Source organism: Acanthochromis polyacanthus, chromosome 22, assembly GCF_021347895.1.
Source record: "Acanthochromis polyacanthus isolate Apoly-LR-REF ecotype Palm Island chromosome 22, KAUST_Apoly_ChrSc, whole genome shotgun sequence".
In the NCBI taxonomy this organism is placed as follows: Eukaryota; Metazoa; Chordata; class Actinopteri; family Pomacentridae; genus Acanthochromis; species Acanthochromis polyacanthus.
Genome location: NC_067134.1, coordinates 4,655,960 through 4,672,532, shown reverse-complemented (window position 1 = coordinate 4,672,532; position 16,573 = coordinate 4,655,960). Strand labels below are relative to the sequence as shown.

General features: G+C 41.0%; 2 protein-coding genes across 38 annotated transcripts in view; one reads left to right on the top strand and one right to left on the bottom strand.

The window, feature by feature from the left end:
• Positions 1-16,573, bottom strand: part of LOC110972485 (zinc finger protein OZF-like) — a 657,596-nt gene that overhangs the window by 604,372 nt on the left and 36,651 nt on the right. The window lies entirely within an intron of this gene.
• LOC127531946 (gastrula zinc finger protein XlCGF26.1-like) overlaps positions 1-16,573 on the top strand; it is a 217,991-nt gene that overhangs the window by 194,375 nt on the left and 7,043 nt on the right. For 12 of the 37 annotated variants that reach the window (XM_051942491.1, XM_051942488.1, XM_051942494.1 and 9 more), the window contains one exon: positions 49-4,592. The exons of the other annotated variants lie outside the window; for them this stretch is intronic. In XM_051942491.1, coding sequence (XP_051798451.1) covers positions 787-4,056 — 3,270 coding nt within the window. In that variant the 5' untranslated portion in view covers positions 49-786 and the 3' untranslated portion in view covers positions 4,057-4,592. Of the gene's footprint in view, positions 1-48; positions 4,593-16,573 lie in introns of those variants that run through there. 37 annotated transcript variants of the gene reach the window in all.

Here is a 16,573-nt window from a genome sequence, read left to right as displayed (position 1 = left end):
AAACATGTTGTCAATGCAATATTTTTATATTTATTTTTGTGTCTGCAGCTCCTTTACTGCTGTGGAGCTTTTTGTGTGTGGGCTGAAGGGCACCAAGGAAGAAAAGGACACTGGTGGGGGGGGGGGAAACAGAAAAAATGTGTTGAAAGTATTGTCTGTGCCTATCAATGTATTCAATATATAATGCAAACTTGATTTCTGTCTTGTTGCTTGTTTTTTTATTGTTTATTATTTTTGTGACACTCTCTAAGTAAAGGGCATGCATAGTGTTGGAAGTGTATGGTCCTTGTGTAACGGTGGGTAAAACAAACAATAGTGTAAATAAGATAGTAGCATATCCTATATGTTGGGAGGGATACCCAACTGGCACCCCAGTACAATAACTATAGAAGGGAAGATAAGGTCAAACTGTTACATAAAAAAGTGGCACCCCAGATGGGACTTGAATAGAGTGTTGCACTGTATGGAAACTTACAACATCCATAGAGGGGAACAAGTAATATGATAAGAAGGAAAAAATGAGTACAGAAGATAAAACAATGGACGGTTTTATTGATGCATTAATTGAAAAGGCATCCCCCCCCCAACCACAAAATGCACTACCACCTGTAACATGCTCCACAGCATATTCACTTTTGGACATGGAATTGACAGGAGAGGATCTACTGAAGTCTCCGTTGTCAGCTCAGTCTGTTACTCCCCAACCGAGTGAGTCTCTGGCCATATCTGGAGTTCAGTCCCAAATGGTGAACCTAAATCAAAAGGTGGACGGAATGAAAAAATAACATGAAAACCACTCTCATAGAGATAATGAATGAGAAACAGAAAGAGTATTTGGGACATATGGACGCTCAGATGGAGTACATTCTCACTCAGTTCAAAGCGACGTTGAGTTGGAGATTGAAACATCATCATACGGAGGTTCTCCAGGAAATCAGCACCCTGCTTGCCCCAGTGACTGGAAGTGTTGCCTGTTTATATGAGGAGTTCACCCGCTTGCAGGGGGAGCTCTCTCATTGTTCTAAATTAGTTAAAGACATGGCAGAGGAATTTATTGCAAGAAGTCAACCTAACCAGACAGATATGGTAGATCAATCCACTTCAATTGTTTTCCAAGACCTGCCACCTATAGTCACTTTTAGCAGGTCAAGACTTGAGTCTACAGCTCGTCATCCAGCAATTGGAGAACAAACGGCGCCAGTCCTTACCCCCTTGCCTTTAAAGAAAAGCAGAGAGACAGGGAAAAGCCCAATTAAGTTACAATTTCCTACATATGGGAAATTAGAGGATCCTTCAGACCCATTACAGTATTTAGAGCGCTGTGAAGACTATTCGCTTAACTCACTGTCCGATGAAGAGCTGATGGCCACACTACGTAACGTGCTACACGGTACAGCCAGAGATTGGTGGGATGTTGCAAGGCATAAAATTCACACTTGGACAGATTTCCAAGACCAGTTCCGAGCTGCGTTCCTCTCTGAGGACTATGAAGATGAGCTCGCTGAAAGGATACGAACTCGAGTTCAAGGAGAAAATGAAAGTATTAGAGACTTTGTATATATGTATCACTCACTGTGCAGACGCTGGAAATCGAATATTGAGGAGGAAGATATTATTAAGTTGATTCTAAAACATATCAATCCCTCCTTGGCCAGCCAACTGCGTAGTAGCCGAGTCACCACTGTGGACGAGCTTGTTCGTTTGGGCCAGCAGTTGGAACAAGATCGAGATAATCAACATCACTATGATCAACGGAGGCATGAAGCTGCAACACCCAGGCCTGCTGAATCTCGACCACCAACCACTGAACAAACTGTGCGGCCGAAGACACAGAATTATAATCAAAAACGGCCACCTGAACCATTCTGTTGGCGATGTAAGGGGAACCATTTACCTGTCGTTTGTCCACATGGAGGCTCTAATCGGACCTCATCACCACAAGGTCCTTCTCAGCCGGTAGCTAGACCATCTCCGGTCCAAAACAATCCTGCCACCGTTGGGTCTCTTACTACTTCGGAACCCCAGAGTGAAGTTGGGGTTGCTTTTCCCACCTCGGGTCGATCTCTGCCAGTCCAGTTAAGAGTTCCTGTGACCCTTGGACCTTGGCAAGGAACTGCTATCCTGGACACAGGATCTTCATATACTCTGGTCAATGAAAGGGTGTGGTCAGAACTTAATGGAAATATTCAGCCCTGGGAGAGAGGGCCTTTGTATTTGGCTGATGGACAAGAAAGACAACCGTTTGGATGGAGCGAAATAATCATTACTGTACAATCCCGAGCCATTAGACTACCTTGTGTAATCCTGCCCGTTCAAAGCCTTGCTTTTTCTGTGGTGCTGGGTCTTGATTTCATATCCCTTTCCGGTCTACAATTTGATGTTTCGGAGCAGAGATACTGGTTTAAATTTAACCAGAGAAAACACTATCAGTTCCTGCAAGAGTCAGCCACATTGTCAAACTCACCCTCACATCAGGTTGCCTTCTTCTCTGCTGTTGCTCCAACCCAATTATTAACAACTCCATCATGCCTTGATCTCTTCCAGAACGCTGTCACCCAGGCTCACCTAGACGAATTTGGTAAAAGATTATTATATTGCCAACTTCAGGAAAACTCTGCTGTGTGTACTGACGTTTTGGGATGTACAGAGGTACTTACCCATAAAATTTACCTCTCGCATGATTTGCCCATTAAACAAAAACCTTACAGAGTTTCTCCGGCCAAACTCCAAGTAATTAAAGAACATGTGGATGACATGCTTAAAAGGAACATCATTGAGCCCTCATCCTCACCATATGCAGCTCCAGTTGTTCTGGTACCAAAAAAAAGTGACCCCAAACCTCGCTTTTGTGTTGATTTCAGGAAGGTCAATGCTGCTACTCAGACGGACTCATATCCTCTGCCCAACATCCAAGAGATCCTGGAATCACTGGCTGGAGCTAGGATTTTTACCACTCTAGACCTTAACAGTGGATACTGGCAGGTCAAAATGGATCCAGACAGTTGTGAGAAGACTGCCTTTGTATGTCCATATGGTTTATTTCAGTTTAAAGTGATGCCATTTGGATTAAAAAATGCCCCCGCTACTTTCCAGCGGTTGATGGAGATTGTCCTTGGAGAGCTGCGTGGAAATATCTGTTTTGTTTATCTTGATGACATTATCATCTACTCCCACTCTCATCTACAACATCAACAGGACATACAAAAGGTTTTGGATAAATTGCGTGAAGCTAACCTCACAGTCAACATGAAGAAAAGCCAGTTTTTCCGGACTTCACTTACATTTCTGGGACATGTTGTGTCATCTGACGGTGTAGCAGTGGACACCGAGAAGAGCAAAGCTGTGCAGGATTTTCCCGTCCCTCAGAACCTGAAACAGCTTCAGAGATTTTTGGGCATGGCTGGCTGGTATCATAGATTTGTACCAAACTTCTCCACACTTACAGAACCATTAAATGCACTAAAAAGGAAGGGAGCAAAGTATATTTGGACTCCTACATGCCAAACTTCATTTGAGAAATTAAAACAGCATTTGACCTCTCCGCCAATCCTTGGACATCCTGATTTTAACTTGCCCTTTGTGGTTTATACCGATGCCAGTGATGTTGGTTTAGGAGCTGTGCTGGCCCAACAAACTGGACTGGGGACAGAGCAAGTGCTCGCCTTTGCCAGCCGTACCCTAAACGCAGCAGAGCGGAATTACTCCACTACTGAGCAGGAGTGCCTAGCTGTAGTTTGGGCGATTGAAAAATGGCGTTATTACCTGGAGGGGCGTCACTTTACTGTGATTACGGATCATTCTTCTCTTGTCTGGGTTTTTAAAACACAGAAGCCAAGTACAAGGCTCATTCGTTGGGCCTTGCGCCTCCAAGAATTCTCATTTACGGTTGAGTATCGAAAAGGGAAATCCAATATTGTTCCTGATGCTCTATCACGAGCTCCATTGGAAATGGAGTTTCCCCGTGCCACCTGTGCTGCTGTGCTCCGTTCTAACAGAGGAGTCATTCCATCTCATTTCAACAAATCTGAGGAAATTTTGTTGCATGACCTCCTCTGATCATCTCCAAACTTTTTTTTTAACTATCCCAACATAAGAATAGATTACTTGCAAAGTTTTAACATCATATGATTGCTATTTGCTAAGTTATAAAATATTTAAATCCCTATTTTTCCACTCGGAAATTGATATGTTAGGTAGAAAGGCTTGATTTAGGAAGATAATACTGGGAACTGACTGATGATATAGACTTACAAGTGATCTGAAGGGTTCAAACACCTTAACAATAGAGCAGGAAAAAAAAATTGGAATGAATATACCCATTTCTCTGTGGTACAGGGCAATTTAAAAATTTGGCGAAAATGGCATTTTTCAAGAATTTAGGCATTTTTTTCACAAATTTTAATAAGTAACAAGGTTCATATGTTATAAAAATCTCAAAGTACCTTAAAAGTTCTCTCTAACCTAAAAATATCCAAGAGCTAGCTAGTCTCCTTAGACCTCAAAACGATGCCTATTTATGAAACAGACTGAAAAACACCATACATATATTGGCACAGAAACCAATGTGGGACATGGAGTAGAAACATGAAACTTTGTCTGTATAACAATAAACATCCGAATAATTGATATCTGAAGTATCAACATTGTTTCTTGAATCCTTCATGGCCAATTTAACCAAGAAATGCACTATGTTTTATAGGCGTTTTTTTAGGAATTCTAACTAATATATTGCAGTTAAAATGAGTTATATTGCCTTAGGTCCCATGTAAAACATGTAATTTGTCCCCAACTTATCACACCACTATTTCTGTCCTTTGAACTGCTTGAATTTCTCTGAAATCAGGCCATCATCTGCACCAGATATGTGGTACTGTCCACCACGGCGTGTTGAAGGAGCAGTGATTGGACAGAGGATGTGGGCTGTAGGCACCCACACTACGTCATCCTTTCTAGGCCATGTGAACTTCTTGCTGGGACCTTTTGGGTGCATGAATTTCACTTGCAAATCTTCAAATTCAGCTGATAAGTCAAATACGATACCGAGGCTGTCCTGAGAATGCAGTCTGGGAGTGATGCCATTTCTTCTTATTCAGTTACTGTATGAAAGAAAAAACAATGTCTATATAATAATTAACTTCAGATATGCCCTTTGTAACTTATACTACGATGCTGATGCTTCAGATTCATCTTTCATCTTTAGTTGGTCATGTAAATGGTTCCTAAAAACAAAAACGAGGATCAAAATGTATAGTAAATTGATTCAGCAGTTGCTCATCTTTGGCACAAGAAACAAATATGAAAGTAAGTTCACACATACTTCACACATACTAGTTCCTCCAAAAAAAATTTGAACCGCGTACCATGTATCCCACATGCACTTTTTAATGCCTAAAGTTAGGCTATTTTGGGTCTACACCTGAGTTCAACAGCCTATAAATCAATAAATAAGCTTTATTTTAATGTTTTAAAACTTTTACCTTATGCAACTTTCATTAGTAAAGAAGAAAATTCATTCTTTCAATGTCTTTTCACAAGAATAAGTCCTAAAATAGAGGCATGAAAAACCCAAAATAAAGTCGCCCATGAAATAATAAGGATATTTTGGGAAATTCCACAGTCCAGTATTTTTTTATTTTCATTCATTTCTATACTTTTCTCACCAGAAGGGTAAAAGTTTTGGAAGGGGAAAAAATTCTGACCATGTAAAAGGAGTATAAATTGCTTTTTTTAGTAGTTTAAAACCCTAAAATCATAGGCGAGGATTAAGTTTGGACTGACTATGGGTATTAGATTAGATCATTACTGCTTATACTGTATGTTTATAACCATAATACTTTGCATTTGTTCATAAAATTACCCAAATAAAGCCCAAAAAAATTTTGGGAGGATCTGAGAAAGTGGTGCAACAAGCATTTGTTGAATTGACATGGAATGACTCAGAGACACTTTTAGTCCTCTTCATGTAACTGATGAAACTATTTGGAGAGCCCAACAACAGGATCCTTATGCTCAAGATTTATATAAAGAAATAATGGAAAAAGGAGAAGTGGCTGAAGATCTAACAACCCAGTACACAGTATTAGAAGATAAGATATACCGTGTGGTGAAGCTTCCCCATAAGACCATTTATCAAGTATACATTCCTCCTTCACTCCGTCCACAACTCCTCCATCACTATCATAATGATCCGCTCTCTGGACATTTTGGGCGATATAAGACCTATAAGAGATTACAAGCATTAGTGTATTGGCCACGAATGAGCCTGGATGTTCGTAATTATGTGCAACGTTGTCTCACCTGTCAGAAATATAAACCAGAGACGTGCAAACCTCCTGGAAAGCTGCAACAAACCAAAGTGCATGGTCCTTGGGAAATGTTAGGGGTAGATTTGATGGGCCCTTTTCCGCGTAGTTCCCATGGCAACATGTATCTTCTGGTCTTCGTTGACTATTACAGCCGTTGGGTGGAACTGTTTCCTCTACGTAAAGCGACAGCAGAGGTTGTTTCTCAGTACTTGGTTAAAGAAATTGTAACCCGATGGGGTGTCCCCACTTACCTCCTGTCTGACCAAGGTCCACAGTTCTTATCGTCTGTGTACGAGGAGACCTGTAAAAGGTGGAATATTTTCCAGAAGAAAACCTCTGCTTACCATCCTCAAACAAATCTGACAGAGAGAATCAATCGTAACATCAAAGTCCTGCTTGCTTCTTATGTAGAAAACAAACATACCTCCTGGGATAAGTTCCTGCCTGAATTTCGTTTTGCCCTCAACACAGTTGTACATGAGCCTACTGGAGTGACTCCCGCAGAGCTGAATATTGGTCATGTTCTCAAAGGTCCATTGGATGCTGAGTTGAGCCCTCATCTGGGGAACCCCGATACTGCTGCTTATGCTACTGCTAAGCAAATGGAGGAACTCAGAAGATTTGCCATGGAAAATCTGAAAAGAGCGAAACACAAGCAAAAACAACAATATGATAAAGGAAGGCGTGATGGTGAATTCAATGAAGAAGATCGTGTTTGGATCCGTACACACCCATTATCAAAAGGAGACAAGTCTTTCACCGCAAAGCTTGCTCCGAGGTGGAAGGGTCCTTACCGCGTTGTACGTAGAACCGGACCGGTGAATTTTGAAGTGGTCACTGAAGATACAGGAGAGGACCTTCGGGTGGTTCATTTTGCTCAAATGAAACCTTGCTATCCCTCAGCCAAGGAATGGGATAGAGCCCAGACAAGAAGGGTTCTTGAAATTTTTCGGGAAGAAAGTGATGATGAAGATTTTCCAGGGTTTGTATCTGATCTGGAAACGAGCTGCAGAAAACAATATCATGAGTGATACTACCTTTTTGGAATCATGGAAGAGTTGTAACCCTCTCTGGCTCGGTCTTCACAAGGGGGGGGAGTGTAACGGCCAGGTATTTGATAGCCCAGCCTCACTGTTTATTTCCCACATGCTCGAGTAATAATCATATGTGCGTCCTGCTCACGAGTGCACGCCCCGCTTTTCTTCATCTCTTACCTTATTCGTCTGTTGTTCGCGCCACCACTGAAATTGCCTCCTTCCTCCTTCCTGAAGAATGGCAGCTGTTTGCTGTCTACTGGGGTGAGCAGACGCCACTGTTGCGCGGCCAGTTGACCGAGCCATCTTGCCCAGGGAGCGATCTCGGGGACCAGGAGGGACTGATAACAGAGTGCGGTAGTGCGAGGATACGTGGAGTAGGAGAAGCTTGCAGAGAATTGGAGAAAGCCGGCAAGTAAACAAACAAACAGCCTGGTTCCTCTTCTGCTTCTGCGACGTCATAGCGCCTGATTGGCGTGTCGTAGTGACGTTCCAAACCCGATTAACGTGAGTTTATTTTTATATATACTCGACTATGTAGTCCGGCATTAGTGGCAATATATATAACGAGTACAAATAATTATGATAAAAGAGAATGTATTTGCTTTGCCCAGTGCCAGTGTGTAGCCTCTGTCGGGTCTGACTTCTGCGTAACGTGACACGGGTCACGTGATCAGTACCTGTGAGTTGTTCTTTTTTTTTTTCTTTCTTTTCTCTTCTTTCTTTATAATGACTAAAACATGTTGTCAATGCAATATTTTATATTTATTTTTGTGTCTGCAGCTCCTTTACTGCTGTGGAGCTTTTTGTGTGTGGGCTGAAGGGCACCAAGGAAGAAAAGGACACTGGTGGGGGGGGAAACAGAAAAAATGTGTTGAAAGTATTGTCTGTGCCTATCAATGTATTCAATATATAATGCAAACTTGATTTCTGTCTTGTTGCTTGTTTTTTTATTGTTTATTATTTTTGTGACACTCTCTAAGTAAAGGGCATGCATAGTGTTGGAAGTGTATGGTCCTTGTGTAACGGTGGGTAAAACAAACAATAGTGTAAATAAGATAGTAGCATATCCTATATGTTGGGAGGGATACCCAACTGGCACCCCAGTACAATAACTATAGAAGGGAAGATAAGGTCAAACTGTTACAAGATGTATCTAAACGCGGACATCCGCGCTGCATCGTGCATACATAATATATGACGATGCAGTGCCGACGTCCGTAATTAATTATTGAATTAATTTTTTTGGCCACTAAAAGTTGATTTTGTCTCCTAAAAATGTCTAAATTAACTTATGTTGGTGGCCCAAAAAAAAGTCATTTGGGCCACCGGCCCTCTCGGCCTTAAATCGAGCAATGCAAAGACTGCCTGCTCTATGGAAAACATCCTGTATTGTACCAAAAATCAAATGTCCGGCTGAACTAAATGACAACAGACCTATTGCTTTGACCTCACACTTCATGAAAACTCTGGAGCGGCTGGTTTTACGTCTACTGAGGCTTGAGGTCAAAGACAAACTCGATTCTCTGCAGTTTGCATACAAAGAACACATTGGAGTGGATGATGCCATCCTCTTTATACTTCACCGTGCCCTGTCTCATCTGGAGGAGCCTGGAGTTTATGTGAGAATCATGTTCTTTGATTTTTCAAATGCATTCAACTCCATCCAACCCACCATCCTCAAAGACAAGCTCACAGAGATGGGAGTGGATCCTTCCTGTGTTTCATGGATCACAGATTACCTGACAGGAAGGCCACAGTTTGTCAGGCTGGGGAACTGTGTTTCTGGGACATTAATGAGTAGTACTGGGGCTCCACAAGGAACAGTCCTGGCTCCATTCCTGTTCACACTGTATACATCTGACTTCAAATACAGCATTGAGTCCTGCCACATTCAGAAATACTCTGACACTGCTATCATGGCATGTATCAGAAATGGACATGAAGCTGAATACAGAGATCTGAGAAGTGCCTTCAGTGACTGGAGTCACAAAAACAACCTGCTACTCAACGCCTCAAAGACAAAGGAAATGATCATAAATTTCCGCGGATCCAAAACCCCTCTTCATCCAGTGAACACTTGTGGTGTTGACATTGAGGTGGTGACATCATATAAATATTTAGGTGTCCACCTTGATAATAAATTAGACTGGTCAAAAAATGCAGACTTGATCTACAAAAAGGTCCAGAGCCGACTTTTTTTGCCTAAGAAGACTTCGATCAATAGACATCTGCAGTAAGATGCTGCAGATGTTTTATCAGTCTGTGGTAGCAAGTGTCCTGTTTTATGCTGCAGTCTGCCGGGGAGGCAGTATAAAGAACAAGGATGCAAGGCGTCTGAACAAACTGATTAAAACAGCTGGCTCTGTAGTTGGAATCGGATTGAACACACTGGAGGATGAGGTAGAGAGACAGACACTTAGAAAGATGGAGGCCATTCTGACAAACATGGATCATCCACTTCACATTTGCCTCAGTGAACAACAAAACATCGGTGGACGGCTTCTGTCCCTGTGCTGCAGGACTGAAAGATTCAGGAAATCTTTCTTGCCATCAGCAATTGGACTGTTTAATTTCAAAAGCAAAAAGATAAGACCAAACAATTGAATTTCCCTTCGGGGATCAATAAAGGAATCCTTTTCTACAATCAGAAGTTTGCATACACTAAGATTGCTATACCTTCAAGATGATGATGTCCTGGCTTTGAAAACTTTTGATAGATTAAGATGTATTTTCAGGCACATCTCAAACACACTGCTTCCTTGTGTGACGACATTAGAAAATCTAAAGAAATCAGCCAAGACATCAGGAAGACATTTTTGGGCCTCCACAGGTGTGGTTCATCCTTGGGTGCAATTTCCAGATTGCTGTGTTTTGATGTTTATCTGTCCAAACAATTACATGCACAGATCAACACCATGGGAATGTCAAGCCTTCCTACTGCTCAAGATGGAGATTGGTTAAGGTTAGATGGATGGCATCAAGAGGATAGAACATTATGTGGAAATATTGAAGCAACATCAGCCAGCAAATGAAAGCTTGGCCTCAAATAGGTATTCCAAATGGACAAGGACAGCGCTGGTGCAAATCTGACACTGTCCTGGAGAAACTGTGCACTACTAACTTAGAACTGCTTTCTGTTTCACTGTGCCCTCCATATCTGCCTTAGAAGTTTCCCCAGATATTTGAGAAACTTGTCTATATCCATCCAAAGGCCAGTGAAATAAATGCCTGTGGGCTTATCCATCAGGTCATCCAGAGACCACTGCACACTAAAACACACACTGAGAGACTTCCATCAGTACATAAGATGCCCCTCTAGATGAGACAAAATCTTTGATCTGTTACAACAATGTGAAAGGTGCTTCTCCTCTGGGTTCCTCTGACCACAAGTGCAACCTCCTTATCCCTGTCTACCACTGTACTGAAGCAAGGCAAAGTGCAGAAGATCAGAGTGAAAGTTTGTCACACTCTGCAGGGATGTCTGGAGGTTACTGACTGGGACGTGTTTAAGGAGTCCTCAGCTGATATTGATCAGGGTATCCGCGGAGTCTTAAAAAGTCTAAAAAAGTCTTAAATCCAATAATTTGAATTTAAGGCCTTAAAATGTCTAAAATTCTCCTAAAATCTTATAAAAGGTCTTAAATACGATTTTGAAACGTCTTTAAAAAATCTATTGATGTTACTTATATGTAAAACATGCATAAACTTCAGTCTCGCTTTGAAATGTTTCGAGTTTTTGAGGACGCAGTGGAAATAAATGTAGGATACCTGTACTGCCCGGTCACAATTTATCGAACACCACCAGCCATTGCTGTGCACGCTCAGCGGTGTGTTCATAGCTTGTTAGCATAGCAGCAGAGAAAACTTACAACAAAACCGAATTACAGTACTTGCATACATGGGTAAAGTTTAATGATTTGTGGCTTCAGGACGAACAGTGCAATGCCTGGTTGAAGCCGGTGGAGGGAAACGCATATGAGGCATACTGCGCTTTATGCAAGAAAACTTTAAAACTTGGAACATTGGGCATCAAGGCATTGGAATCCCATTGCAGATCGGAAAAACACAAGGCGGTTATAAAATGCCAGCAGCGAACGCTGTCAATCAGCCACTATTGCTCCACATCAGGAGCTGGAGCATCGAGGTCCACCGAGACCCAGTCTGCTTCAACTCCTGTCGACCTCCGGACAGCATTTGGGTCTACACTGACACTAAAAGCGGAGGTGCTATGGACTTTTCATACGGTAACCAAGCACCAGTCATATAGTGGTAATGAGAACATTGATGAACTGTTCCAGACTATGTTCCCGGATTCAGAGATAGCAAAAACGTTTAAGTGTGGAAAAGACAAGACGGCTTACATAACGCGATTTGGATTAGCCGACTACATCAAGAGAGACCTCATCTCCAAAGTTAAGGGCCCATTCGTGCTGATGTTTGATGAAAGCAAGAATCAAACAAACAAGACCAAGCAGTTGGACCTGCACATGCGTTTTTGGGAAGGTGAGCGGGTCCAGTCAAGGTACCTGGGGTCCCAGTTTATGGGGCATGCAACGGCGCAGGACTTACTGAAACATCTCAAGGTAAGTAACATAGTATTACATAATTTTTATTTATTTTTTTCATGATTTTTTAATTATTATTAGGACATACGAGATAATGATACCAGAAGTAAGAGAAAAAGACTCCGACAATAACTTGAACTATAAAATTGCAATGGTCGGATTTAATGATCATTTGTGGGAAGGATTTGGATTTGAAAAAGTTTTGGATGAAGTAGGAGAAGAATGGGGGGAAAAAAATGGTTGGTTTGACTCAAATAAATTAATGCTAAATTTAAATAAAACTAAATATATTATAATTGGAAGACGTCCAACTTGCTCAACCAAAAAGCTCATGACAAATGACGTAGAGATTAAAAGAGTGTCAAATCAACTTTCTTGGTGTAATGGTAGATGAGAAACTGGTCAGTTGCAAATTTGAGATAAAATCTAATATTTTCTAAATTAATCTTCACTATACATTTTGTACTGCTCCTTCATACTCCCATACACGAATTACTGTGTTGAGGTGTGGGGGAACACAAACAAAACAAATAGAGCTTATATTCATCCTACAGGAAAGAGCAATAAGAATCATAAACAAAACCACATACAGAGAACCATCAAACTCACTCTTCGTTGAACTTAATACATTGAAATTCTAGGATCTGGTTGAGTATAAAACTATCCAAATCATGCATAAAGTTAAAAATCAGAAGTTACCAAATAGAATCCAAAGGTTTTTTCAAATGAGAGAAGACAAACATCATTTTTGAGGAGTTTTTATGTTCAAAAAACAACCAGTAAGAAAATATGAAACTTCACTGTGTCTCAGTAAAAGGAGTTACATTATGGAACAGCTGCATTGATGAACTGAAATCATGTAATACAATAGGTAGGTTTAATTATATCTTTAAAAATGAAATATTAAACAGATACATAATGGAAAAATAAAGAGAAAATCAGTAACATCATGGATACTGTGTATCCAGTGATGTGTCATTATTGTCTTTGTTTTGAAATTTGTTGTTTTTCTTATGATTTGTCTGAGCTTTTTGTTGCTAAATATATTATCGGCTATGACCTGAAGAGTGCTTCAGGTTGAATTTAAGTCAGACATTTTGAAAAGGAATAAGGGCTGGGACTAGGTAAGTTCGTTACTTCTTCCTACACCCTTTTTGAACTGAATGTGTTTTTTTTTCCTTCTTTGCAAAGATTAATGATAGTAGAAAAAAAATGCAGTAGTATTTGCATTTGCTTACTATTGTATTTTATTTCGTTGGATTTGTATAGATCTATACATATGTATGTTTTTTTCCATTTAAGTTCGACATAAACATTCATTCAAAATGTATTTATTTATTTTCATCTCAGGAGTGTGTGGACCAGCTTAACCTCAGGAGCCAAGTGTCCATCTCCATGGATGGGCCCAATGTTAATTTCAAGTTTTTGGAACTTTTCCAACAAGAGTATGCAGAACTGAATGGAGGTGCTCAGCTTGTTTCCGTGGGCAGCTGTGGACTGCACACATTGCATAATGCTTTTAAAAGTGGATTCACCATGTGGCAGCTGGACAAACTTTTGAGAGCCATGCACATCCTTTTCCACAACGTACCAGCAAGGAGAGAAGATTACAGCGCTGTCACAAAATCCACCATCTTCCCCTTACCATTTTGTGGTCATCGGTGGATAGAGAACTTGCCTGTGGTAGAGAGGGCTATTGAAGTCTGGCCATCACTTGAGTAGTATATGGATGCAGTGAGAAGAAAGAAACTCCCAAACCCGGGGACAGCATCCTTTGACACAATTGAAGCAGCCCTGAAAGATCCACTCATCTTGGCAAAGTTAGAGTTCTACATGACTGTTGCCAGGACATTCAATCCCTTTTTGAAGAGGTATCAAACAGATGAGCCAGTGATGCCTTTCTTCAGCAAAGACTTGGCTGAACTGATCAAGGTAATGATTTATATGGAAAACACACCACATGATCATCACAACATTCTTGTCACTATAGATAAGACTGAGCTAATTAATGTGTTCACTGTGTTACTGAAGAATAGATACAGATACATTTGTCAATTTTTGTTCATGCATGAGAATTTTGGTGATGATGCATTGTGGATATGGGGGACTACTTTTGAGATTCTCTTTGACAGGGTCTACTCAGGCCCTTTGTCACGCGAGAGGTCCTGCAAGACATCAGCACACTGCAGCTAACCAAACTAGATGTAGCTGATAAAAAAAAAAAAAAAAAAACTGGCACCAGCCAAAGCACATCGACATCGGCTTGGGTGCTGAGTCAGCCCTCAAGGTAGTATGATCATTTAGAAAGATAATTTTATAAATTGAAGTCAGGATGCAAGTAGCACATATCATTTTATGATAAATACTATTTACAGCTTATTCCCCTTTTCAGAGCAGCAACAGTTCAGAACTCAGAGTCCTTCAATTTAGAATGGACTGTATGCAGGGACTGTCAAACATCATCAGTAAAGTGCAGGAGAAGAGCCCCCTGAAGTATCCAACAGTTAGGCACATGGCGTGACTGGACCCCTCTGCCATTTTCAGAGACCCAGACAGGTGCAAGAGGCAGATGAAATGTCTTGTTCAGACATTTCTGCAAGACAAACAGCTGACAGGAGGTGTTTCTGCTGGTAGGAATAGTTCTGGAAATTTAGTTCTTGTTTTAAACAAAAGTAAGAGGTTGGCCCTAGCATAGTGAACAGTAAATAGTCTCTGTGTTACAGCCACACTTTTTTGCTACACTTTAAATTGACAGGTAATTTATTAGTAACAGGCCAATCATAGACATAAATTCACATAATCAATTGTTCTACTATTTCTACAAGTTCCTCTATTTTCAGTTGACCTATAATTTTCTGTGTGCTTTTCTTTCCTCTACTGGATCTCTTACTTTTGTTATTTTCTCTCTACATGGTCCTGCACCTGTTCTGTGTGCATTTGTTCATGTGTTGTTTTGGAATAGGCTTTGACATTGTATACAGTTATAACCCAATTTAGAACAGTGACTTTCTTCACCATTATAACCATTACAGGATGTTGATATAATGTAATGATTTATCTACTCCTTTTTTCTTGTATCTGATATGTTCTATAGGTGATACCATTCTCCAACAGTTTGAGGCCTTCCTGTCCCTTGAGAGCAGAAGTGAACAGTTCCCCTACTTCCAGTCCATGCAAGAGAGGCTAGACACCTTCTTGAGTGGTTTCCTTAGAAGGCCCTATCCTGAACTTTGGTCTTTTTGCCAGAAGCTGCTCATTTTTTCCCATGGACAGGCCACAGTGGAGAGAGGTTTTTCTGTAAACAAGGAAGTTGAAACATGTAACATGCAGGAGGACACTGTTGTTGTGCACAGGCTTGTGTGTGATTATGTCACTCAACATAGCGGGGTGACCAAGATTCCCATCACGAAAGAGCTCTTGACTTCTGCTGCATCAGCTAGGTCCAAGTACCGTATCTACCTTGATCAAGAGAGAAGGAAGAAGGAGTCTGATGAACAGGGAAAGAAGAGAAAGGCTTTAGAGGATCACCTGGAAGAACTAAAAAGAAAAGGTAAACTGTCCAAGAGGTTTCTGAAAGTCTGGCCAGAGATGCAGACAGGCTTGCAGAAGAGGCGGAGGGCAAGGTGGGCACTCAGATGGCCCAGCTCATCACAAAATCAAATGCTCTCAGGAGGAGCGACAAGGAAAAATTAGCAGAGCTCAAGAATATTGTGGAGGAGATTGCAGCCACGGGACAAGAGCTCAGATAGTTCTTGTGTGCATACACAGGCACGCACACACATACACACACACACACACACACACACAATGGCCGTTGGCTGTCAAGTTTACCAATATTTTTTGACTCTGACTTCTTAACAAATCTTGGTTCACAACAGAGAGGTTTCTGTTGTTTTTTTTATTTTGTTTTTTTGTTGCATTAAGTGTTTTGTATTCCAGTGTGAAAGAGCTGTGAATAAATTCCGGGCCTCCAGTTTTCCTTCAAGTCTTTTGTACTTTTTTGCCAGTATCAGTGTGAAATGGGTCTTAAATTGTATTCATTATGGTCTTAAAAAAGTCTTAAAAAGTCTTAAATTTGGCTTGTTGAAACCTGCAGAGACCCTGTTGATGAACCGACTGATGTTGTGAGCAGCTGGGTCACAGACTGTGAAACCAGTGTTATTCCTGAAAAACCTGTGAAACTATATCCAAACACTAAGCCATGACTTTCTAAGAAGCTTAAAGACCGACTGTACAAAAAGAAAACAGTCTTCAGAGAAGGAAATACACTAAATCTGTATAACCGACAGAAGGAAATAAAGTAGGAGATCAGGACCCACAAAAGACAACACAAAGACAAACTTGAGTCTCAGCTCAAAATGAACAACCTCAGTTCAGTCTGGGACGGCATGAATCTGATCACTGGGACTAATTAATGTGTCAATGAGAGATTTCAGCTCAGTGGTTATAATTCTGATTTAGAGCTGGCTCAAAGTCTAAACAGTTTTTCTGTCAGGTTTGACTCCCATGATTTTAGGGCTAAACATGCTGAGACTAAAAACTGTCTCATGTCAGCCTCTCCACAGAATCCCTTTCTTGATGTGGGCAATGTAATCTGGTGTCTCAAACAGTGCAGACCAAAGAAAAGTCCTCTACCTGATTACATGGGTGGCCGTTTATTGAAAAC